The sequence below is a fragment of the Lolium rigidum genome, chromosome 4 (assembly GCF_022539505.1).
Source record: "Lolium rigidum isolate FL_2022 chromosome 4, APGP_CSIRO_Lrig_0.1, whole genome shotgun sequence".
Taxonomy (NCBI): Eukaryota; Viridiplantae; Streptophyta; class Magnoliopsida; order Poales; family Poaceae; genus Lolium; species Lolium rigidum.
In genome coordinates, this window is record NC_061511.1 from 211,904,186 (window position 1) to 211,929,929 (window position 25,744).

The window sequence follows — 25,744 nt, forward strand, 5'->3', positions numbered from 1 at the left end:
AAGTTTATTTTGAAAATATCTTTACATGGTCCGTTTGTTCCTACCATGTTTTGGTAGAATACTCGTAATATTTTGAGCCAAAGTAACAAACAAATTTATGACAGTGTATAGAAGTTAGATATGAGTATTTTGTTAGAAATTTATTTGTATTTAAATTAAATTTCTGGCGTACAATCTCGATGTATATATGTAGCTGCAGATTCTTTCGAAACCAAAATATTCGATTTTCGAAACATTAAATTTTTTTTTTTTGAGAAATACAGTACAAACGCAGGCGCTCACATACACGCGCATACACTCACCCCTATGAACGCACACACGCACACCCTACCCCTATGAGCACCTCCGGAAGACCGAGCCGGCGGATTGGATCTTAAAATTGACGAAGTCACCACGGGCGCCTCGCTGTCGACGGGAACGTCGCCTCCCACTGAAAGAATATTCCACCTTGATGAGACACACAGATGTCAAACCTGGGGTTTGAACTCTGGTGGGCTGGGGGTACAACCACCCTCCTAACCACCCAACCTCAGGTTGGTTATCAAAACATTTAAAATTTTGTTTAGTATAAATAAATAACTTTACACTTTGTTGTCTAGCACAGCTTTATCTGACACGTGGTTGTAAGTAGTATAGGATGTAATTTCTGGACACATCTAGGGTGGTCACTGCAATTGAAAAACACGTTTGTGCATAGGCTTTTTTTTTTATCCTTTCTAGCCCGGGGCGTGAATTTGGGCTAAGATACATACGTGACCATGACTTATTTTGTACGCTCTACGTGACTTATTGTGTTTACACATTCACGTTAAATCTCAACCATAAAAATAAAAATCTACCATCAATGGTTATAACTTCTTAGATGATGTGGATTAATGTGGTGTCTCTATTAAGCAAACCTTGTATTGTGCTTTTATTATATAATAGATACAAGATAGATAGATAGATCCTCTTGAAAACAAAAGATGATCAAGTATTGTATTTATATAAAAATGATTTGGCTCGAAATGATTCGTATGATGTGTTAGAAAAAATAAATTTACGACGAATATAGCGTAAATACTACATGGACATAGGCTTTTCGATTTTGTCTTTTTACCCAGGATACAATGATAGCAAATCCCTCGCGATTTTTTTGTACAAGTAAAACACTTGATCTTCTTTGATTCCCAAAAGGATTCAGAATTTCTTTAACCCTTTTTTTGAATTACTGTTGTTTTTTTAGATGTCGAGAGTTTTTTTATCTTTTTTTTGTAAAAAAATACAAGTACAATACTTGAGCACGAATGTATTTTTCTGGTTATATGACTAACATTATTGTCCTGTGCAGCATCTCAACTATCCGAATAAATTTACAATTATGAAAGTATTTTCCTGGCTATACAATGTGAATATCTGCATAATTGTAAATTTATTTAAATACTTTTTTCAGCACACTAAAAATGATGCACTCACATTTGCTAGAGCCACGCCTCGCTAGTCCCAATAAAAAGCACTAATCGACCCAACTCGTCAAGCTTTATTAGAATGATGATATATCAAAACACAAGTATTAAACCGCTGAGCACTGCAGCTACACATGACAATAGGAAAAAAAAACGCTACAGAACATCTTTACGAAAAGCGAAGAACTCTAATGAAGCAAGCTAAACAGACTAACTCAAGCACACGATCCAGTAGCAGGAAGAGTCATCACTCATATCTCACTTTGACTGCGAACTGATTCGAACCGATGTCCTGGCGCCAAACATTCTCTTCCTCTAGCTCCGTCAATGCATACGCCAGTGCTTCGTTGTCTTTCTTACCAGTGAACTGCACCTCTTTAAGGTTCGTCAAGTGCTGGATTCCAGCGATACTCTGCTTATAGTGACCAAAACGAAGCAGAATGGTCTCGAGATTTTGCATGGATCCTTTCTCAAATCGGTAAACTTCAGGAACCCCCAGATTATCGGTCATTCTCAGTTCCTTGAGCACCGGAAATTTGTGGGTATCGCGTGCAACTATCTCTGTATCCGTGTAAAAGTTTGACTCAAGTGTCAGGGTTTTTAGGCTGGGCAACTTAGACAGGACGTCGAAGAGGGTGTCACCACGAAGGTATGCCCAAGCTATAACAAACTCAACAAGATTAGTCAGTTTCCCAACCCAATTAGTCAACGTAGGTACTTCAAGGACGCCTGTATGTCCTTGAAGGGTACCACACAACCTAAGGTATCTGAGGAGCCGTGGTGGTGTCGACTTGAGGTTCTGCAGAAAGTTCCTATCATGCTCTGTATTTGTAACGACTTGAAGGTTAAGGCATCGGAGGGAGTATAACCTGCTCAGTGAGTTGTCAAGCTTGTCCTGACCAGCTTGAGGAATGCCAGGTATAAATGAGATATCTAACTCTTGTAATTGTTCTAGCTCACCGATCTCCTCAATAACGTCAATGTTTTTTGATCTGACAGTCAAATTGTTCAACTTCCGTAGTGCCTTCATTTTTCTTAGGCCCTTTGGTGCTTCCCAATGGAAATCCCAGAAGCTATGCTTGTTGGAGTACAGTAGGTTCTCAAGTTTCTCTAGCTGTGTCACAGTTTTTGGTAGATATTTAAGGCATGTGGAGCGTACATCAAGTGTCTGCAAATGCTCTAACTGGCCAATTCTGGAAGGCAGCCCACTGATATCTGTGCCTTTCAAGTTCAAGAACCTTAGAAGGTGCATTCTGCAGATAAAACCCATATGCTTTTTTCCTAGGCCCTTGCAGTCTTCCAGATCAAGCACCCTCAACAGGGTGAACTCACCTAGTTGATTAAGCAACATGTGCCCATGGAGCTCAAATATACTGAGTGATCGGACATGTTGTACATTCATCCCCTTGATGTCATTTCTCCTACCATGCCCCGTTGCCATTTTCTTGCATGAAGACTCCTTGGATGCCTCTAATCCACCATGGATGGATAGGCGGCGAATCCTATCATACGACATCCATTTGTACGGCCCGCCTATAAGGCTTACAAAGTTAGCCTCAAGGGATTTGGACACCATGACCTCAAGCATCATGTCGTGCACACGGCACGTCTCCTCCCTCCCATCGAACCAAGTCACTCTATCTGCAGCCCGATCAATCATGCTTCTACTCACCAGCTCATTGAAGTAGCCTTGTGCAACCTCCATTTGGGTCAGTCCCCGCTTCTCAGCAACTAATCCTTCGGAAATCCATCTCCTCAGCAGCCTGTCCTTAACAATCAAATAATCCTCCGGGAAAATACTGAGATACATCATGCAGCTCTTGAGGTGATGAGGTAGGTGGTCGTAGCTAAGTGTGATTATCTGTCTCATCCCCTCAAGGGTAGGGTGGTTATCAATCTGTGAGCCAAGTGATTTCAGAACTGTGTCCCACATATGTTTGCTTTCAGGAGATCTGTAGCTTGCAAAAAGGCTGGCAATGCTTACAATGGCCAGTGGCAGCCCACCACATTTTTTCAGAACTTTCTCCATAGAATATTCCAGATCCTTCGGGCAAGTGGCATTCATGGAGCCAAAAGCTCTGCTGAGGAACAGCTTCTTCGAGTTTTTATCATCGAGGGGCATGATATGATGGATGTAATCATCATTGGCATAACTGCATGCTTTGGCCACGGTATCTATCCGAGTAGTCACAATGATTGTACTGCCGCAGTGATTCACCGGTAACATGGATATGATTGAATTCCATGCTGCTTCGGTCCAAACATCATCGATCACAATAAGGTACCTAGAGTTATCAAAGATATACAAATTCAAGCTATAAAAAATGCTACGTGAAGAACGTGATTTTCTCAAACACGTGTAACATTTTGACAGAATATTGACTAATTCCCAAAAAAAGGCAGAATATTGACTCAAACTTATATTTGAACTTTGTGCACCACTATAGGTTAGAAGATCATGAGTTCATTGTTGTGAAAATAGCAATTAGCAAACACCGTATGAAAAATAACCTAGTTAATATGCGATGTGTTAACCTAGTTATTTTTACACTATATACTCCCTCTGCTCATCAACATAAGCTGTTTTAGACATTTTAAAATAAACTAGATACATACCATATAGTGAGTGAATCCAGGCATTAATTAAAAGTAGACTAGATACATATGAAAATAGATGAATTTACAAAAAAAAACTTAAACATCTTATATTAGTGAAAGGAGGGAGTAGAACACATCACGATTGACTAATTGTGAAGCAAACACATAGTACAACGGTGCCGAACCACGTTTGCTCACCCTCTAACTATGGTTAACCAGTGGATACTACACCGACTGACCAAGATTCTGAACTCCTTATAACAGATAACAATTGGATTAGATTAATGCTACACTTCCAAGAAGTAGTACGATGTAATTACAAAATCATTTTTAGGGGAAAATTTGAATATATGCGGACTACTCTTGGATTATCAAACTAATACGTGTGACCTATTATTCGAAACGGAGGCTGAAATCTTGCCACTGCATCAAAATAACGCACACACCATTTTTTACTACATTATTCAACAAATCCTGACAAAATGAATACATTGATCAACCCAAAACCACGTTCCTCGCGACCTATGTCTCTACACCTACAAATTTGATGATGGAGGTAACCATGGTTGGGACCATGTGCCTGGTCTCACCCGATGTAGACAATCTAACCTGGAGGCCTCACCAAGTCGTGCAACAAAGAGATATGAGCATCAATTCTAGAAGGCACCGTCATCATCTACTACTAATCCATCTTCAGGAGGGATCAATGCATTGGTCTTCCACCATTTTCTCCCACCTTAGGGCGGTTTGCGTGAGCCTTGTTTTCATGAGATCTAAGATGGAAAACTCATCAAAGAATCCCTGCTCAGATCGATCTTCCATGATCGTGTACAACCCAAAGGCGACCCATGTGGGTCTTGACGTCATGCCGATATGTCGGGAAATGGATCCCGCACCGGCATCACCGAAGAAGATGTGGCTGCCACCGGTCGGAACGATGATATATGAAGCTACTCAGGTTCTCCCTAGTTGGAATCCAACATGCATCGTTCGGGACGATAGGAAAATTTCTGGCGTAGAGGACGCGATCGATGGTGACGGTGTCACCAATACCCGCAAAGGCAGACCCCGCACAGATCTATGCTTTAGGCACCTCTAGCCCCACATTAGCCTCAAATGTCATTGCGTTGTCGACGAGTATGCAATGAGGGGCACCTCAAGGAGGAAACAGAGAGGGTAGAGTGTAAGGCGTGGAACGTTCGGGACGGGGAGACACGCGTTACCCAGATTTATACCTGACAATGCCGATGAGATACAACTTCCTGCTATAAATCATTATAAAAGCAACAAGCGCACAGTTAAAATGATGAGTATTGGTGTGCCCTACAGGCTTCCCGTAGGACGGCTTATAAAAGCGCACAGACCTAGCACTAGTAGGAATAAGCCAATAGGTAGAAATTAACTAGTAGGGTGGAAAAAAGTGGTGCACTACTAGTAAGGTTCTACTACTACTAGTGTATCCTCAAAAAGAGCACAGAGAGCACACTACTCGTATGTACACCCATCTCCCCCAAAAATAGTAGTAGCGTGCCAAAATAGGGTACGCTATCAGTATACCCGTAATGGTACATACTAAAACTTCGCGCGCTACTAGTAAGGACATATTGGTAGCGTACCGAAGATTGGCCCGCTGCTACTAAGCGTGGAGAAAAATGAGGCCTGCTCCTCCTGCATTCTCCTCTTCCCACGTCCCTATCCATACACATCTCTCCTCACCCCCATCTCATGCCTCTCCATCCCCATCCACCCGATGGCACCACCCCACCGGACCTGAACGCCTCCCGCTCGCGTGCGGAGGCAAGTCGAGTCACTACCGTCGTCGTTGGTGGTGGAGGTGGTTGGCTGAGCCGGAGCCACTCGGGGTCCAGGCCATAAATTCGAGCCATCTGCATGTGCACGCTCGGGATTGAGGCCACCAAAACCCAGGTGAGCAGCTGCACCATTCCCCCTCTTCCTCGTTTGTATGGCAAGTATAATAGTGTTGATTTCACTAACTGGTACTATCATGTGTATACTATTGTAGATATAGGGAGGATGACTTGTATCCATCCTTTATGTACGGGCTAGTGATTCAAATATGTCACAATTGCAACGCCATGATTGGTTCTATTAAACCTTGTGCATTGCACAAGCAGATCTCATTGTGCACTGTACTTGGTTGGATATAACAAATTGTGGCACTGGCGTGTGATTGGTAGTATGAGGCTTTCATTGCACAAATGTGGTTCCTTTTTTTGATTAGTTATATGATGTTGATGTTAAAATGTGTCACACTAATATGTTCCTCAATTTCGAATATGTGATCCCAGGGATGGTGCTAGTGAGCCTTGTGATATGCACAAATACAAATATTGTGCATAGTATTTGGCTCACTTGCACCATCACGTGGTTTGTGTGTCCAATGTAAGTATGACGCATGGCGTTCTTCATTTCGACCTACTTGGTGTTATTTTTTGTCTATTTCATTGCAATGACCGATGATTAAAACTATTGAGGGACTGCAAGTTCCTCAATTTTGGATGTGATCACGGGATGTTGCTATGGAGCCTTATGTATGCACAAATACAAATATTGTGCATCCTACTTGACTCACCGGCACAAATCTTCATTAGGACATATTTTATGTTCTTTTTGGTTTTATTTCCTTGCAATGGCCGATGATTAAAATTTTGGATGGTGATGCCGGGATGGTGCTAGTGAGCCTTGTGATATGCACAACAAATCTTTTGCATCCTACTTGGCTAACTAGATCCATCCCTATGATTTACGTGTCAATATTAAGTAGGAGGCCATGTTTCATTTTGGTTCTTAATGTTCATTTTGATTCCTATGATGATTAAACTATCGTGGAAATAAAAGTTCCTCAAATTCGTATATGATCCGAGGGATGTTGCAAGTGAACCATGTAATATGTACAAATACAAATGTTATGCATCTTACTTGGTTCGCTTGCATCGTGTTTGTGCTTTGTGTGTCCTAAGTGTAAGTATAAGCCATTTTCTTGATTTGAGCCTACTTCATGTTCATTTTGGTGCTTTTATTTTCGTTGTTTTGGCTGATGGTTATACTATGGCACCATCTAATATGAAAATGTGCTCATAAGACCTTGTCATATGTCCATGAACATTGCTTGAGCATTTTATTTGGTCTTGTACGCACTCATTTTCCCTTGTATGTCTTCATATGAGGCTTTACAACTATCGATACTTGCATTTTTTCCAAATGTAGATATGAGTATGATCTAATTATTAATATAATGGACAATGCAACAAATGGATCGGGTGTGCAAACTTTGGCCAAGTTAGGTGCGACAGTAAAAAGTTGGTCATAGTGTTCACAAATGACCCTGAAACAATGACAGTATATTTTAATTCAACATATTGTGCCTCTAAGTTGTTCATATATAGTTGTGTTCACTTGTTCCTTTGATCTATAATTGATGTTTCTTTCGTATAATTATGTCCATGATATCCCCTAGAGAACAAGGCATGACTTAATAAAGCGTATACATAGAGACATTAATGAATTGAGCCGGTATGAATTGATCATCCAACATGACTCACTGCCTAGACTCGAGAAAACATTCATTGTTCAAGTCACCAACGAGGCAAACCAAACCTATTTCCGTGACCCTCGTTGGATACAACTTACATACTTCTATAGGATGGAACTCTGGTCGAAGTGTAATTTCTACATGGATGATGTATTAGGAAACACCTACTTCTACTACAAAGACCGTGCAGACTCATCTTCGTCCGGTGGTGAATACCGGGGTAATTATCCATGACCCATCCACGAAGCTAGAGGTGGATTAGAGTAGCTACGTACCTAGCTAGCTCTATGTTCTTAATAATATGTTAATTAATTATATCCACCTTTTAATATTGTTTGGTGGCATGATATTTCTACGTTACAATCTAACACTTGTCATTGGGGATGATGGGAAAGTATTCGGTGTAGAGGACGCGATCGATGGCGACGGTGTCACCAATACCAGCAAAGGAAGATCCCACCTGGATTCGTGCTTTAGGCGCCTGTAGCCCCACGTTAGGCCTCAAATGTCGCTGCGTTGTCGGTGAGTATGCCATGAGGGATACCACAAGGAAGGAAAAGAGAGAGTAGGGTGTAAGGCGTGTAACGTTCGGAACTAGGAGACACGAGTCTCCCAGGTTTATACCTGACAACGCCGATGAGATCTAGCTTCCTGCTATGAATCACTATAAGGGCAACAAGCGCACAATTACAATGACGAGCATTGGTGTGCCCTAAAGGCTTCCCGTAGGATGGCTTATAAAGGCGCTCGGACCTGGCACTAGTAGGAATAAGCCTATATGCAGAAATTAACTAGTAGCGCGCCCCTAATCGGTACGTAACTAGAATTACTAGTAGTGTAGAAAAAAGTGGTGCACTACTATTAAGGTCTTACTAGCGTACCCTCAAAAAGAGCATGCTACTCGTAAGTGGAACACATGCCCCCAAAATAGTAGTAGCAGGCAAAATATGGTACGCTACCAGTACACCCGTAATGGTAGCATACAGAAACTTCGGGCGCTACTAGTAAGGATATATTGGTACTATCATGTGTATACTAGTGTAGATATAGGGAGGATGACTTGTATCCATCATTTATGTTCGTTATTGGGCCAGTGATTCAAATATGTCACAATTTGAATGCCATGATTGGTTCTATCAAACCTTGTGCATTGCACAAGCAGACCTCATTGTGCACTGTACTTTGTTGGATATAACAAATTGTGGCATTGCGTGTAATTGGTAGTATGAGGCCTTCATTCCACAATTGTTGTTCCTTTTTATTTTTAGTTATACGATGTCAATGATTAAAATGTGTCACACTAAAATGTTCCTCAATATGCGATACCAGTGATGGTGCTAGTGAGTCTTGTGATATGCACAAATACAAATATTGTCCATACTATTTGGCTCACTTGCACCATCATGTGGTTTGTGTGTCCAATGTAAGTATGACGCATAACTTCATTTCGACGTACTTGGTGTTATTTTTGGTATATTTCATTGCAACAACCGATGATTAAAATTGTTGAGGGACTTCAAGTTCCTCAATATCGGATGTGATCACGAGATGTTGCTAGGGAGCCTTATGATGTGCACAAATACAAATCTTGTGCATCCTACTTGGCTCCCCGGCAGAAATCTTCATTTTTCCATACTTGATGTGCTTTTTGGTTTTATTTCCTTGCAATGGCCGATGATTAAAATTTTGGATGGTGATGCCGGGATGGTGCTAGTGAGCCTTGTGATATGCATAAAAAACCCGTTGCATCCTACTTGGCTAGCTAGCTCCATCCCTATGATTTGCGTGGCCACTTTAAGTAGGAGGCCATGTTTCATTTTCATTCTTAATGTCCATTTGATTCCTATGATGATTAAACTATTCTGGAAATAAAAGTTCCTCAAATTCGTATATGATCCCAAGGATGTTGCAAGTGAACCATGTAATATGTACAAATACAAATGTTATGCATATTACTTGGTTCACTTGCATCATTGTTTGTGCTTTGTGTGTCCTAAGTGTAAGAAGAAATTTCCATGATTTGGGCCTACTTCATGTTCATTTTGGTGCTTTTATTTTTGTTGTTGCGGCTGATGGTTAAACTATGGCACCATCTAATAAGAAATGTGCTCATAACACCTTGTCATATGTCCATGAACATTGCGTGCGCATTTTATTTGGTCTTGTGCGCACTCATTTTTTCTTGTGTGTTCATATGAGGCTTTATAGGTATCGATACTTGCATTTTTTTTCCAAATGCAGACATGAGTTTGAGCTAATTATTAACATAACCGACCATGCAACAATGGATCCGTGTGCAACTTTGTCAAGTTAGGTGCGACGATAAGAAGTTTGTCATAGTGTTGACAAATGACCTTGAAACAATGACGGTATATTTAAATTCAACATATTGTGCATCGAAGTGGTTCATATATAGTTTCTTTCACTTGTGCCTTCGATATAATTGTTTTTTCTTTCGTATAATTATGTCCATGCTATCCCCTAGAGCACAAGGCATGAATTAATAAGGCATATACATAGCGACATTAATCAATTGAGACGGTTTGAAGTCATCATCCAGCAGGACTCACTACCCAGACTTGAGAAAACATTCATTGTTCACGTCATCAAAGAGACAAACCAAACTTATTTCCATGATGACCCTCGTTGGATACAACTTACAGACTTCTAGAGGATGTAACCCCGGGTTGAAGTGTCATTTCTACATGGATGGTGTATTAGGTAACACCTACTTCTACAACAAAGACCGTGTCGACTCATCTTCGTCTGATGGTGAATACCATAACCCAAGAGATGCTGACGGGGTAATTATCCATTCCCATCCACGAAACCAGAGGTGGCTTAGAGTAGTTACGTACGTACCTAGCTAGCTATATATTCTTAATAATGTGTTAATTATATCCACCTTTTAATATTGTTCTCTGGCATGATGTTTCTACGTTATATTATGTTGGGACTTTGATCTTATGATTTTGTTTACATGATGTAGCTTTCTACTGAAACATTGTCCGATACATGTTGTATTGTATTTATATACTGAACATTTTTTTTAATCCTCATTGAATACTAGTAGCATGTGCACATGGACCTGCGGCACGAGTCTCGTAGCGTGCCAAAACAAAGTCCGCTACTTGTCGCCTATTACTCCCCACTCTACGAATACCGTCTACATGTAGCGTGCCACGCAAGCATTCTACCAGTATCTCAACTGCTGGTTGCGTACAAGGTCGGTATGCTACCAGTAAACACTTACCAGTGGCAAGTTAGCGGTGGCATACCCAGGTCCGCCAGCAAATGGTGGGTTATGTACGCCACCAATAGGCTACTACGTACTAGTGCAGGGTTACAGGAGAGTGCATGCCCGATTCTACACAAAGTCCTAAAGTATTACGGTGTTGGCTGTCTTGTTCTTAACACCTCCACCTTGCCTAAGGCGGTTTAGGAACTGCCTTGTATAGTCCATGCCTCACATCCACCTAGATCCACCAACAACTCGGCAACCTGATCGTGCCATGGGTCATACGAACTTGCCAGAATTTGACTATATCATGACTACACCTATTTTGTATATCCCAACAATAAGCTTGAATTCGATGCCACCACGATGCTATGCATGGCAATCGCCCTGCGCGTATTCATCACCATGTGTCTGCCCTGAGACCTTGCTTTTCCATGCCGTCGAGACCCGGTGTCGGGGACACGGCAGTTGCCACGCTGCTCAACCTCCAAACCCTGCAACTAGAAGCTGCTCCAAACTAATGCCGTTGGAAGGAGAATGGCACCTTTCTCTATCGTCTCGGCCATCTAAGGTTTCCCCTGGAGCAACCCAAGCGAGAAGAAAGGAGCTGCAACAACGATGCATTCAAAAAGATGATGACACAAGATGTTGCCATCTTGCGCCAAGACTGAAGCCATCTCGATTTTCACCAGCAGTTGCTTCTCCCCTTTCTCGTCGCCGGCCACGGCAAACAGGCCAGATTAGGTGGAACCTCAATGACCGGCTAGATAACCTCCACGACCAAGAGCAGTGGTCGCACCTCACCCCCCGTTGACGTGCTAGAACGTGAGCACTAGGTGTTGTCGTTGACCGCTAGGGCGGGCCAATACGCTACACAAGATCGCGTACCGCCGAGTCATTCCGGTGACGACTGAGACAGACGACCGAAGGGGTGCCCCCGATCGTAACGCAGGGCCGCACCTCCCACTAGATCTTCTTGACGTGTCGGGTGGTGCCAATTGCACAAGGATGAGCAGACCCTCCACCACCGTCCTCCGATGTCGGCAAGATCAGGCACCGTGATGGGTAGGATCGATGACAGCATAGTTAGGGTCCCCTAATACGCCAGGCAGAGGCCACGAGAGGTGAAGTGTGGTTATCTCTGCGTGATTTCGAATGAAGCAATTAATGTGCGAAAATAGATCAAGGGGCAAGGTCCATCACAGCCTACGTACGCTTGTCCAAATTACGGTACAATTTATAGGAATTTCTTAATCAACATAGCTAATAAATTAGGAGTCCAAGAATATTGTAGCTTGTAAATGTAATTATTTTAATAAGAATACTCACTCCACACTCGATACAGATTTATTGGGCCTCTAATGAAATCAAAGATATCTCTAGACATTAATTTTAGTTTAGTATTAAATCATCCACTTAATAGCCTTTGTGCCCCCGTCCTTTTTCTTTTGTTTTGGTTAAACATTTCCACAGTGAAAGAAACTGTGGAGAGTTATTCCTTTTCAGATTTGCTCTGTAACTACGATTTTCTTAAATCTCAGTCACCCACAAAAAAATACTTCAGTTGCACTTTTCTAACAAAAACATGCTTCATTTTTTCTATTCTGCCTAACTGGGGGAGGAGGCGAGGGTCCGTGGAAATATCCACGGGGCGACGCCCGGCACTCCTCACAAGAAGAAACACCAATCAATAATTATCCGAAAATATACATGCCTAAATGTGAAAAATGTTGATGCATGTGCTACGGAAAATATACAATGCCTCGAGTAGATAAAAATACCGAATGTCTCGAAAAAGATAGATGCTCAGTAACGTACATGTAGAAATCACGAGAGTAGGATGATTTGGTGTGGGTTTAATTACCTCTTTGTCTTGAGAATCGTGTCGATATTTTGGCGGAGCTGTTCAACGTCCATGCGGTCGATTCCAGGATCTGCTCGATCTTGTGCTTTCACCTCAAGGATCTGCTGCAGCACGCTCCTGAGGAGTGCCTTGAGGTCGAGCACCTGGGACACGGACACTTGCGCTTGGCGCTGGAAGTCGGCATCCTGCAGCTGCCGGCACACCTCCATGACCAGCGTGGTCTTCCCGAGACCACCAAACCCCACGACGGAGAATACCTTGAGATCACCACTAGTGCGAATCGCCGCCTTCACCTTATCCGCCAGGCAGCTAGCCTGTTCCGTGATACCGACGAACTTATTGGGGTCGTCGTCGGCGGCGGCAGGGCGGAGCACATGCGCGGACGCTCGCACTCGCAAAGAAGGAGGGCGGCGCAGCGGCTCGAGGTTGACGCCGTAACGAGCATGTTGCTCGTTAATGGCGGCAGCATGAGCCCGGAGAGACCTGATATCATCAGCGAGGCGATGGCGCAACAAAAGCGTCTCAAGGTGTCGCTTGCACCAGAAGATAAGGCACTCGCCCGTCCGGGTCCTCACGCGGAACAAATAGAGGTCGACGCAGTCCTGGGCGTCGTAGGCGACCTCCCGCAGCTGCTTCATCCACTCCCGGACAAAGTGGTCCACGGCACCCTCCTCGGCTTCAGACTGCATGCGGAGGAGGGCGTTCATGGTGGCCAGCTCGTCCCTCAGCCGAGCGACCTCGCCGCCCACGCCGCGGAGCTGCCGAAATTCCTCCCCCACCAGCTGCCCAACATTGCTCACAATCACCTGCGCCGCGCCCTCCATTACTGCTCTCTCTTCAACTCTTGTTTCTGACAATAATGGAGGACTATCTTTATCTTATGTAGTCACAACTTCCGGATAGTCTTGTTGACGGGCATCTTCTGATAATGTTAAAAGAATCCCAACTAACGAAAGTAACGTGACGATATGCCTCCCTGCCAGCCAAAGCCTTGCACCCGCTGGCGTCGCGGTCACGATCAGAGAAGTTTGACTTCCTACATCGCATTGAATTGGTGTTGTACTGTGATCTAAATTTATAAAAATACTAACTTCTAATGAGCCTTCGTTAGAAGCTTTGATCAAAGTGGAGGTTAGTAGCAAAAAGTTTTAGCCAAAAGGTTTATACCGAGGTTAGTAGCAAAAGATTTCAGCCAAATTCCAATCATGATTATAATGATATATATTCTCCTCGGTTGTGAAGCATAGTTTTATTTCTTAATAGCAGTGTTTAAAACAAATTTGTTAATAGACCACCTATATACTTGCTATTTATATGTTGATGATAGGCTGATTACTGCCCATAGCAAGAAAGAGGTCACTACTTTAAAGTCACACTTAAGTAATGAGTTTGAGATTAAAGATCTTGGTGTTGTTCAGAAAATACTAGGTATATAAAAAAAATATAGTGTTATCTTTCTTTATTAGCAAAATTACATTAAGAAAGTTCTTCATCGTTTTAATACGCATGAGGTAAAGGCGGTCAGTACTTCTTTGGCTCCTCTCTTCAAATTGTCAGCATTGCAATGCCTGTTACTGATGAAAATTTTGAGTACATGTCACGAGTTTTATATTTTAGTGTTGTTGGTTCTTTAATGATGTCATGGTTTATTCTACCTGTGCATATGCTACGAATTTGATCAGTCGATACATCACTAATCCTGTTAAAGAACATTGAAAAGTTGTTTAGTGGATTTTCAGCATGGCACATCCATAGCTTACTTGAAGTTTGGCAAGACAGATGAGGGACTCGCTGGCTATGTAGATTTAGATTTTGCTACCAACTTGAATAAAAGAAGGTCTCTCACAGGTTATGTGTTCAGTATTAGTGGATGTGCTGCGAGTTGGAAGAAAAATGTTAAAACCTTGTTGCCCAATCTACAACCACGGCAAAATACATGGCTATTGCTGAAACTTGTAAAGAATATATTTGGTTGAAAGGTTTGTATATTGAGTTTTGCGGAAATGATTCTCGCATTAACTTATTTTGTAGCCATATATCTTACAAAAGATCAAATATTCCATAAGAGGATAAAACACATTGATGTCAAGTACCATTATGTTCACAATATTGGTGCTCACGGTAAATTAAATGTATGCAAGATATGTACCCAACACAATCATGTTGATATGATGATAATTCTTGTTGTCAAGTTTGAGTTTTGCTCGAGCTTGGTCGGTATAACTGTTTAGCCCAAATGACTGTTGGCTGTGTGCTGAGCACGGAGTTGATGAAGGAGAATTTATGCGCAACGTTGAGTGAAACCCCAAGAGGAAGATATCATGAGCACAGCAGGAAGTTTTCCCTCAGTAAGAAACCAAGGTTTATCGACCAGTAGGAGAAAAACATTCTGTTCTGAGGTGTTGCGAACCAACTCGTGGCAGGGCGCACTGCCGGCGTCAGCAGCAACGTGGAGACCTGCACACAAACAACCAAGTACTTTGTCCCCAACTTTCAGCGAGGTTGTCTGGTTTTGCTGAAAACAAAGGATTAAACGAACCGTGTGGAAGAAGAATTGTTTGCAGAGAACAGAATAGAAAAATGTTGTAGAAGTTTGCAATTAAAAGAAGAAGGACCGGGATCCACAGTTCACTAGAGGCGCCTCCCCAATAAATAAATATGCTAGGTAAACAAATTACAGATGGGCAATTGACAAACAGAGATTCTACGCTAATGGTTGATGCAGAATACATGCTATGAAAGTATGCGGGTATTACAACAATATACATAGACTGTAATCCAACTGCCTCTATGACTAATAATCCACCTTCAGGATTGCATCCGCGACACCCTCCAGTATTAAGTTGCAAGCAACGGACTATCTCTTTAAGCAATGTGTGTAAAGTAAACGATGAAACTACCCTTAAATAGAACACCGCTGTTTTCTCCCTAGTAGCAACATCACATCTACAACCGTAGAGAACAAGGTCACTTCCCATGGTTAAATAGAGGCATGAACCCACTATCGAGCATAAATACTCCCTCTTGGAGTCCCTCTAGCATCTACTTGGCCAGAGCATCTACTAGAAACGGAGAGCATGCAAGATCATAATAACATAATACATAATCTCAACCAAAGCAATCTTTCCATAAATCGGATCCACATCAAACCAACATGTAACAATTACAAAATAGATGATCTTGATCATGTTAGGCAGCTCATAAAATCTATACATGAAGCACAACAAGGAGAGGAAAGCCAACTAGCTACTGCTATAGACCCATGGTCCCGTGGAGGACTACTCACGCATCACCTCGGATGAAGACATGGCGATCTAGAGGCCTCCGGTGGTGATTTCCCTCTCCGGCAGGGTGCGGGATGGACTGCAGAACCCTCCCGAACTAGGATTTCGGTTGACGGCGGCGTCGAAAGTTTTCGTGGATGGACACTCTGGTCCCTGGGGTTTTCCCGATACGAGGAATAAATAGGCGGAAGGGCGGAGCAAACGAGGCGACGAGGCGCCAGTACATGGGCCAGGCGCGACCAAGGGTGGGGCCGCGCCTGCCCTATGTACTGCCACGTGGCAGCTCTCCTGCGCGTGTCCTTCTGGCTCCGTCTTCGTCCCGGAAAAATAAGACTCTGGGCTTTTGTTTCGTCCAATTCCGAGAAACTTTCATGTACAACTTTTCTGAAACACAAAAACAGCAGAAAACAGGAACTGGCACTGCGACACTGCGTTAATAGGTTAGTCCCAGAAATGCTAAAAAGTGTGAAAAAGTGCACATAAAACATATAAGAATTGTAACAAAACAAGCATGGAGCATCAAAAATTATAGATATCGTTTGGGACGTATCACTGTGCCAAGTGTTTTTTTTTTGTTTAAAAGATTGTTAAATTTTATGCTATAAGAAGAAATTTGTCTCAAAATAGTTTGTTGTATTATTGTGATCCAAATTTATAAGTTGGCTAACTTCTAATGAGCGGAGTGAGCCTCATTATCGTCTTTGTAAAAATTGTTATCACCACCTATATATTACTCTTGTAAGCCGTCGATGGTTCATAAGATAACCCAATGCAAGTTTTGATGGCCAGTGTCCGTGATTTTTATCTTTTATTTTTTGAAGATATGTTTTTTTCACGTTCAATCATGTATTCGTTGTTTGTGTTCTTGTTAGTTTTTCGTTGTTTATCTGTCGCGTTTATAATAATAGGCATCAAGTAAGACTAGCTACAACTACAAGCCTCTTGGGAGTTGAGGCATCACCTTCACTCCACGACGGAAGTACCCCCCGGCTTCCGGCAAGCATTTCTCAACGCGCGCAAAGACAAAGACTCGCTCGTCAGTTCTGAGCGGCCGGTCATGACGCACGGCTTGTGGACGAGTGTAATATTGTTAGTTATATTATATGGAAGGCGACGACTGATCAGCGGCACGACTTGTACTTTATTCCTGATGAAAACAGTTCTCGGCCATGACGGTCTCCGCAATTCGCTGCCAGCAAAGAATCCGGTGGCATCGCGGTCTTCACGCTGATGCACCATGTGAAAGGATGCGATATCCAGCCCAGTGCATTTACAAGGAAGTCGGGGTTTCGTGTCTTTTTTTGAAAATAAGAGGTGGTATTCAATTAAAGAAACACAAGACGGGTACAATATGTATACATGCCCTTAACATTACTCGCCCTAAAGAACCTAGTATTTGAGGATAAGGCCTGTAACTTTACAGAAAACACCCTAGAACAAAAAATGGAAAAGCAATCAGGTCCTGGAGTAGCGCCGTCGCCGCTCGCCGGCTTCCTCGAAGCGTCGCCGCCAATGAAAGGAGAGAAGGAGCTCGAACTCTTCCGACCGGCGAGAACCCACCCCCACTGGCAACCTTCTCGCCGCCGGGAACGAATCACTTGGCTGCAAGAAGACGTCGAGCACTAGAAGGGACAGGGAGATGCCTCCGTCTCAGAGGCAGAGAAGCAGCCATCACGTCGGCTGCAGATCACAGCGGCCATGGTGCCAGCTGTGTGATTGCGCTTGTAGTGAAACCACCGGAGATTGTTGAAGTAGATACGGCACCGCCTCCAGTGCGCAGCAGCAGTGCCTCCCCTGTCCTCCCTCTCGCCTCCACGGCCGACCAAGAGGAGCAGCAGGAGCTCTCTGCCGCTGCACCAGAAGCAGCGCAGATAAGGCCACCCATCAGCAGCTGACGAAGATCTGGTGCAGCTGTGCTCCTCCTCGCCTCCATGACCGGCCAGGAGCTCAATCACGCCTTTGGTCGCAGGCATGGACGCTTTTCCCCCCTCGCCGCCGAGGCCGGTCAGGGAAAAACGCCTCCCGCTGCAGTCGATCTGCAGAAGGTGGTTCGCCGCCACATCTTTATTGAGCTGAGCGGTCGCCATCCTCTCCATTCCCACCTCCGACCACCGGAGAAGCAGAGAGAGAGAGAAGAACCCTAAAACGGACGAGATCCAGGCGGACTGATCTCCTCCACCGCTCGCTCTACTGGGCATCAAGCCCTCTACTGGCATAAAGCCACTACTCCTAACTAGACTATGTACTCCGGCACCTCCCCTCCACCCATCTCGACCGGCGGCGCCGGCGAGATTGGCTTTGGTTCGGCCCGGGCTCTTTGAGGAGACGCTTAGCTACTGTAGCTGCGTGAGAGAGGGGAGGGGGGAAATGGCGCCCGGGGTTTCGTGTCTCTGCTGCCCATATCCAGCTGCCGAGTTTCACCATTTCTGCACTGCATGTCATCTCCTAAAATTTAGAGAAGTAAACGGTGAAGTAAAATAGAGAAGCAAAATTTTGCTCCTTGAAACGATGGTCACCAGATCGGATTTCCCAAATTTAAAGAACTAAAATTTTTAACATTATTTTACAAACATCTCAAACATAGAAAGTTCAAACATGCATACATATTATCCAAAAAAACAAATAAATCAAGTTTGATCCAAAAGCACAATATAACATGTATATGTTGTCGACGCCACCACCACCTCGGCCTCTTCTAATTCGGCCACCACCAGCTCGGCCACCTCAAACACCACTACCACCACCAAGCTATTGGGCCAACATCTTCGCGGCGCGGGTGATCTCCCAATATGCCCTAGCTTTATCATCCGATGAGCTAGGGTCCATGAACATGATGGTGCAATCGACATCCTCCCTCTCCTTCGCCAACTTCTCTGCCTCATGTGCAAGTCGTTTCTCTTCTATGTTCTTCTCCTTCACCATTCTTTCTTCATCTAGCGCTATCCTTCTTTCCTCCACCGCCAACTTGGACCGCTACTTCTCTTCCTCAAGATCTTTGAGCTCCATCCAACTTGCCTCCTTCTCCTCTTGTGGTGACTCGGGGACGGGCTGCGCCGGCGGCCACGGCCGACGGGGAAGGCGTGGTCGTCGAGGACGCCGGCGATGCCTTGGCCTTGCGTGTAGGCATCGACGTTGATGCCAACGTGGCCTTTCTCTTCTTCTTCTCCACCACCGACTTTGAATGTTCTTGCATCACCATCGTTGGCTTATGCGGCCCCGGCCCGCTCAACACCGGCGCTAGGGGCGGCTTGCCCATGGTCGAGGACTTGTTGGTGGCCTTGGTGGGAATCTCCGCTGGCCGCACCATGCCGGTATTGCCCAACCTTTTTCACGGCATCGGCGGTGTCGCAGGTGTTGAATCAGGTGGCGATTCACCGGCGGAAAACTCCGGCGGGCATGCGGGGATGAGCTCTGGTGCCACTCCAGCAGAGGGGAGGGCAGATCGGTGGCGATGTTGGATATGTGTCCTAGAGACAAATAAATAAAGATCTTTATTAGTATATCTATAATTTTTCATAATAAATTTTATACCATGCTATAAATATATTAAGCGGAAATATTGATACACGTGTGGTATAAAAAAAATACATGTCCCTAGGTAATACTAGTCCATTGATTAATAAGATGATCAAGGTTTCCTGATCTGGACAACAATGTCTTTAATAATGGAGTCATGTTAGATAACATGATGGACACTCACCCACACAAGTTATTGTAATGTGATCAAGTCACAAAGTTCAGCATTGCGATGCCATCATGAAATGTTCTAACCTAATCCTTCGGCCGTGAGACACTATTTCATAACTATCATTTGCGGCCGCTTAGACAACATCAACCGCTACACTGTAACAGGGTAGTCATAAAGGTGCTACTCAGATATTCCAATGGGATGGGTTGCGGCGTATCTGTCCATAGTGGGATTTGTACATCCTATGATGGATATATACCATAGGGCCCACTCGGTGATATTATATAAATAATGCTTGCAAGCGTGTGACTAGGTCACAAGGATATGATATCATGAGAACGAGTTGAATATGTTTGTCGGCAACGAGATCGAACAAGGTATAGATGATACCGAAGATCAAGTCTCGGACAAATTAGGTCTCATGTAAGAAAGGGGATGGTACTCGACATTGAGGTTTAAATGATATACATATATTTGTGTTTGCATAGGGACCATTATGGTTTTCCAAAAACCTCTGGCGGTCATTGATCAGAGAGATGTCTCGATCATGTCTACGTATTTTCGAACCCGTAGGGTGGCACACTTAAGAGTATATGATGTTTTGAGATAGATTCAGTATTGTATGAGAATAGAAAGAGAACACAGGAATTATTCCGGAGAGAAATCGGAATAAGTTTCGGGGTTAATGAATTGTTCGGAGACTTAAATATATGTTGATTATTGATGAAGCTCACATATGTCTTCAATTTGTTGTGACTCCAAGTACAGAGTGTCGTAGCGATTGTTTTTCTCAAAAAGGAGAATCAAAGGTTTATATCGAACTCTTGGAAAATTGGCTTGACATGTTTTCTTATTCTCCTCTTCTACCAACTCCTCGTCAGATTAATCTCACACGGCGAGGGAGGAGGACGATCGCGCCTGCTTGGACGTCAGCGCCCGAAGTCCGCGACGCACGACGGCGAGCCGGCCACGACGACCACCGCCGACACGTGCAGCACGACCCGGCAACGCATGGCCACGCGCACCTGCCGGCGCCCGTACAGCCCGCCGAGAACGCTGATCCTTCCGTCCACCGCCGTCCGGCTCGCGAGCCGCACCTCGCCGCGGCCGAACAGCACCTCCTCGACCACCGCCGGGGCCACCCTGTCGAGGAACACGTCCATGCCGGCGCGCACCGTGCTAGCCCCCCGCGCCGACGCCTCCCCGGGCGGCGCGCTGCCGAGGCCCACGCGGCCCGGCACGCCGTCGAGGAAGATCTCCGTGGTGCTGGCGCCGAACCGCATGGACGCGTAGTTGGGGTTCCGGATCACGATCGCCCCAGACAGCGTCGCGTTGATGCGCAGCGGGAGGCCGAGGTCCACGTGGAAGCGCTCGACGGTAACGGAGTCCATGGTGATGTCGGGGTCCCGGACCTTCAGCACGGTGAGTGACAGGACCAGGATCGTCACGGCGGCCACCGCGGTGAGCGCGACCAGGCCGCAGCACGCGCACCGCAGCAGCCGGCCCCGGTTCCCCTGCTCGGCCGGCAGCTCCGCGGTGTCGCCAGCATGCCTATCCTCGACGTCGACGTTGAAGGCGGCTTTGTTCTTGGCCTTGGCCTTTCCGGCGGCGTCATGGACGGCGGATTTGGAAAAACCTTTGTTGATGGGTTTCGTGGGAGTGGCGTCCGCCATGGGTAGTGGTGCGAGTGGCGTGGGGAATTGGCATGGCGGTGGCGAAGTGGCAATTGCTAGCTGCTGATCAGCGCTCCAACGGCGGTTGGACGCTGGAGGATTTATGACGTGTAGCCATCGGAGGCGGCCGGGAAGTGAAAGTGCAGTGATTTGGCGCCAATTTGGTAGTTAGGGAGTTGCCCGTCGCATTCGGAAAACCATGTCTGTACGTTCGTCTTTAAATTCGGTCAGGGCCTCAGGGCATCTCCAAGGGGGCGTGCGTGCGTCTGGGCCTGCTCTAGTGGAGTGATGCATAGTGATCGGTTTCGTCCGTAACGACATAAACTTGGTCTAAATATGTGCCTCGGATGGGTCTCTGCAGACGCGCAAAGTGTCCGCTCGCGTCTGATGGATGTTTCGTCGGGCCCACCTGGCAGTGACCCAGTCTCGATGCGTCTTCTCAGGCACACCAGTACTAGCACCGAGGCGTCGCTTCGGCAGTCTGCGGTCACGTTAATGGCGATGTCTCGCGTGGCGCGCGATCGTCGCCTACCTCTGCGCACGAAGTAATGGCGATGCCACGCGTGCCGCGGCCGTCGCCTGCCTCCGGCCAATATAAACAGGGGCGCGGGCATCTCATCTCCTCCTACACAAAAACCTAGCCGCCGCACAACCTCCACCGTAGCGTCGCCGCCGCACAACCTCCACCTTTGCCATGAGCAGCGCCGGCCGCGGCCAAGCTACCGCGCCTCCACCTCCGACTCCACCTCCCCTGGTCTCGAGCTCCGACGAGGAGTTGGAGGACGACGAAAGCACCGACGACCTCCTCGATCCGATCAGGGACGCGAAGTTCCTGGCTGACGCGGAGAAGGAAGCAGAGGAGGAGCGGGCGGCCCACGCGGCGTTCGACGCCTAGATGGAACGCCGCAGGGAGGCGGCCGCTGCAGAGGACGACTCCTCCGACATCTCATGGTTATCTGATGACCCTGATGCGCCTACCCCGGAGGAGAGGGCGGCGGAACATAGGGCGTTAGTTGACTCCTTCGAGACGCTCAAGAAGGCCGGGGATGCCGCGAACGAGACGCTGCGGCAGCGCCTGCTAGAGGACGCGGCGGCGCACCGAGCTCTGGCGGCCGCACGGCGGGCGGCAGAGAAGCAGACGATGGAGGAACGCAACAACAGGGCCGGGCCGTCGGGCAGCAAGTAGCCTAGGGCTTGTATCGACTGTAGTTTGTAGTATAGTAGCTCTTTACTTGGTGAATGAAAAATATTAGTGGAAAATAAAAATGGGTCGCCCCGGCTGAGAGCACAACTAGAAGCAAACGAACGCGCGGTCAAAATATATTCGCGGGGCGACGCAAACGGACACGCGCGATCATTTTTGGGCGTTCGATATGCGTCGCCCCGTTGGAGATGCCGGATGTTGTTGGTGCTGAACTGACACAGTGCACCCATGTTGGCTAATATTGTGATACACTGTTTTTATTTCAGAATAACTGGAAACTCAATTCGGCTCAGGCTGCAATGCTCCCTCCGACTAAAAAATATTTTTTATTTGTTAAAAAAATTAAATAAAAAATTGGCATGTATTACATCTCTATAATTTGTATGCGTTCTTATAGTTTCGCGAAAGAACGATATTTTTTGTGGTGATGTAAAAAGGTAAAACATGTCTCGCAAAAACATTTTTTTAGAATCAAATTTTATCATTTTTGCACGGCACCAACAGCAAGCCGATTGTTCGTTTGAATTCGTTTACATTTTAAAATTGCATCAAAGATGCATTTCAAAAAAAAAGAAGAATATGGACTCAAGAGCGAAAACATCACTCCCCAGAATAACCCGCATGTTTAGTATTGATTAAAAGCCACAATTACTTGTACCAATATCCTTTTTGAAAAATAAATATGGTAGAGGAAACCCGTAGAGCGAGTTTTTCTAAAATAAATAATAAGAACTAAAGTTTCGGTCCATGAGAACTTAATCTTGGGTGAATGGGTTATACATCTACTCCCTCAGTTTCAAAATGTAAGGTGCCTAAGATTTAGTCAAAAGACAACATATTTTAAGTTTGACCAAATTTATACGTAAAAATATAAACATTTACAATGCCAAACTAATATCAATAGATTTATCAGAAAGTATAGTTTCTCAAAATATTCATTTGATATTTTAGATATCCATATTTTTTCATACAAACTTAGTCATTATATCATCATGAGAAACTAGCGGGACCACGCATGGCGCAGGGGGTTTAGAGATAAATCGAAACGAGTTAGGTTATGTGCTTTTGTATTTAAGTTCCTGCTAGATAGTGCTCCGATCCTGAATATTAAAACTAAAGTGCGTTTGAACTAATTAGTGATTGTAATAGATAATTGATATACTCCTTCCGTTTCAAAATGTAAGGCGTCTAAGGATTGGTTAAAAGTTAAACCTTACAAACTTTAACCAAATATTCAGAAAAAAATGTTTACATCTACAATATCGAATTAACATATTAAAAAAATATACTTTACAATGAATCTATTGATAATAATTTAGTATTGTAAATGTTTATATTTTGTGTATAAACTTGATCAAACTTTAAAAATGTTGACTTTTGACTAATCCTTAGACGCCTTACATTTTGGGACGGAGGGAGTATATAGTAACCATATTTGGAGAAATCAAAGAGTTCGTAGTATAATTTAATAGCAGACAGTATTGGAGTGACCCCAATGTCCTCTTGTCGATGCTTCAAGGACAAGTTCCTACACGAAAAATAATTATAGTAATTTACATACTAATATATAAATATAGCAAAACATTAATGTATTGATGATTGCGCATGGGCTTCATGGTAGAGAAGTCAAAAACTAGTCTTGGATGGTTGTTGAACTCTTCCTTCAATGCCCCGAGATCTAAATATATATCAAGAAATCAAAGTATTGTGTGATCATTCATCATTGCAAGGAAATCAAAACGTAATCATGGATGGTTCTTAAAACCATCCTTTAGCGTATCTATATGAAAAGAAATATTACTTGATCATGCCCGAGAAATCTGAATCTGTCAGTGTGTTTAGTCAGTAATTGTTGAGTCCCTCTTTATAGCATAGAAACTCAATACAATAAAAATATAAAAACTTGCTTGCTTACGGTCGATGATACAAAAAGCTAGTCTTGGATTATTTAATTATTGTTGAACCCTCTTTGTAAACTATTGAGGCATTTTTGCAAACTTCTACAACTTATTAACCTTTCAAGGACTTTTTTGCAGGTGTATCGGTTGGAAAATAGCTCTTCATGTCCTCCTTTTATCTAATTCTGAAAACAAATCCGACGGTAACGGAAATACCCACACCCATGTATGTATGTACACAAATTTTTTCCATCGGCTTAATGCATAATTGGATGCATATTAGTAGAAGCGTCCAGGAGTAGACAAAAAACAAAGGCAGTCCAGATCAGAAATTTCGCTGGTTGAGCAGAGATGGGAGGACTGATATTCTTAACTTAAATATTTATGAGGGGTTTCCAATAAACGTAAACACGTCGTAGGCACTAATTACATACATCTGTAAAATATGGCTTGTATTAAGATTGCTTCAAAATATTAAAAAATTATTGTACATGTTTGAAAAGTGCCTCAATAAATTTACATCCAACCAACAAAATAGTACATCCCATGCATTGGGGCTTGTCGGGCGTTGGGAGGGGAACGATAGGAGGTTGCGAATTTTTTTTTAAATAATACACTTTTTATTATTAAATCCAGAAATAATATGCGTTTTTTTCTTTTACAGGAATAATACACCGTCGGGGTCTATGAACCCGAAAAAGATAAATCGGGGTAGAGGAGCCCGATTTTAAGAAATCGGGGTTGGCCAACCCGATTTTACGTGGTACCGTGCGTCGAGGAAAAAGAAATAAAAGGGGAATATAAAATCAGGGTAGTTGAACCCGATTTTGTAAATTCGGGTTAATTGAACCCGATTTTAATAATTCGGGTTAGGTGAACCCGAGGTGTTTCAGAGCTGAATTTTTTCCCGCCTTTTCGCGTTCACACCGCCGTGTTTCCCTCCCGCCCTTGCCGCCACCCTTCCCGCCACTCCTTCCCGCCATCCTTCCCGCCAGTCCTTCCCGCCACCATGTCCCGCAAATTTTATGCCGCCACTATCTCCCGCTATTTTTTCGCGCCACGCTCTCGGATTTTTGCCTATAAAAGCAGGCATCGACACTCTTCGCTCTCTCCGGGCATAATTCCCGAATCCCGAATCCCGAACCCGAAATTCCCGATCCCGAACACGTATATCTCGAACCCGAAAAACCCGAGCATTAATTCGGGAACGTGTTTCGATTTCCCGAAATTAGTTCAGGAAATTCGGGTTTGTACCGTGGTATCCCGAATATCCCGAGTATCCCGAAAGAAACAGAGCCC

The 25,744-nt window shown here is 44.4% G+C and overlaps 2 protein-coding genes across 2 annotated transcripts; both read right to left on the reverse strand.

Annotated features, from left to right (window-relative positions):
• Nucleotides 1–1,692: 1,692 nt before the first annotated feature.
• On the reverse strand, nucleotides 1,693–13,522 carry LOC124648187 (disease resistance protein Pik-2-like). Its single transcript, XM_047187990.1, has 2 exons — nucleotides 12,699–13,522; nucleotides 1,693–3,730 (listed from the first exon to the last, which is right to left on the reverse strand). Exons 1-2 carry the CDS (start codon nucleotides 13,520–13,522, stop codon nucleotides 1,693–1,695), a joined length of 2,862 nt encoding a protein of 953 aa, XP_047043946.1.
• A 7,077-nt stretch (nucleotides 13,523–20,599) lies between these two features.
• Nucleotides 20,600–21,438, reverse strand: LOC124706127. The gene has a single exon (XM_047237789.1). The coding sequence runs from the start codon at nucleotides 21,341–21,343 to the stop codon at nucleotides 20,600–20,602; it is 744 nt and encodes a 247-aa protein (XP_047093745.1). The 5' UTR covers nucleotides 21,344–21,438.
• Between the last annotated feature and the right edge of the window lie 4,306 nt (nucleotides 21,439–25,744).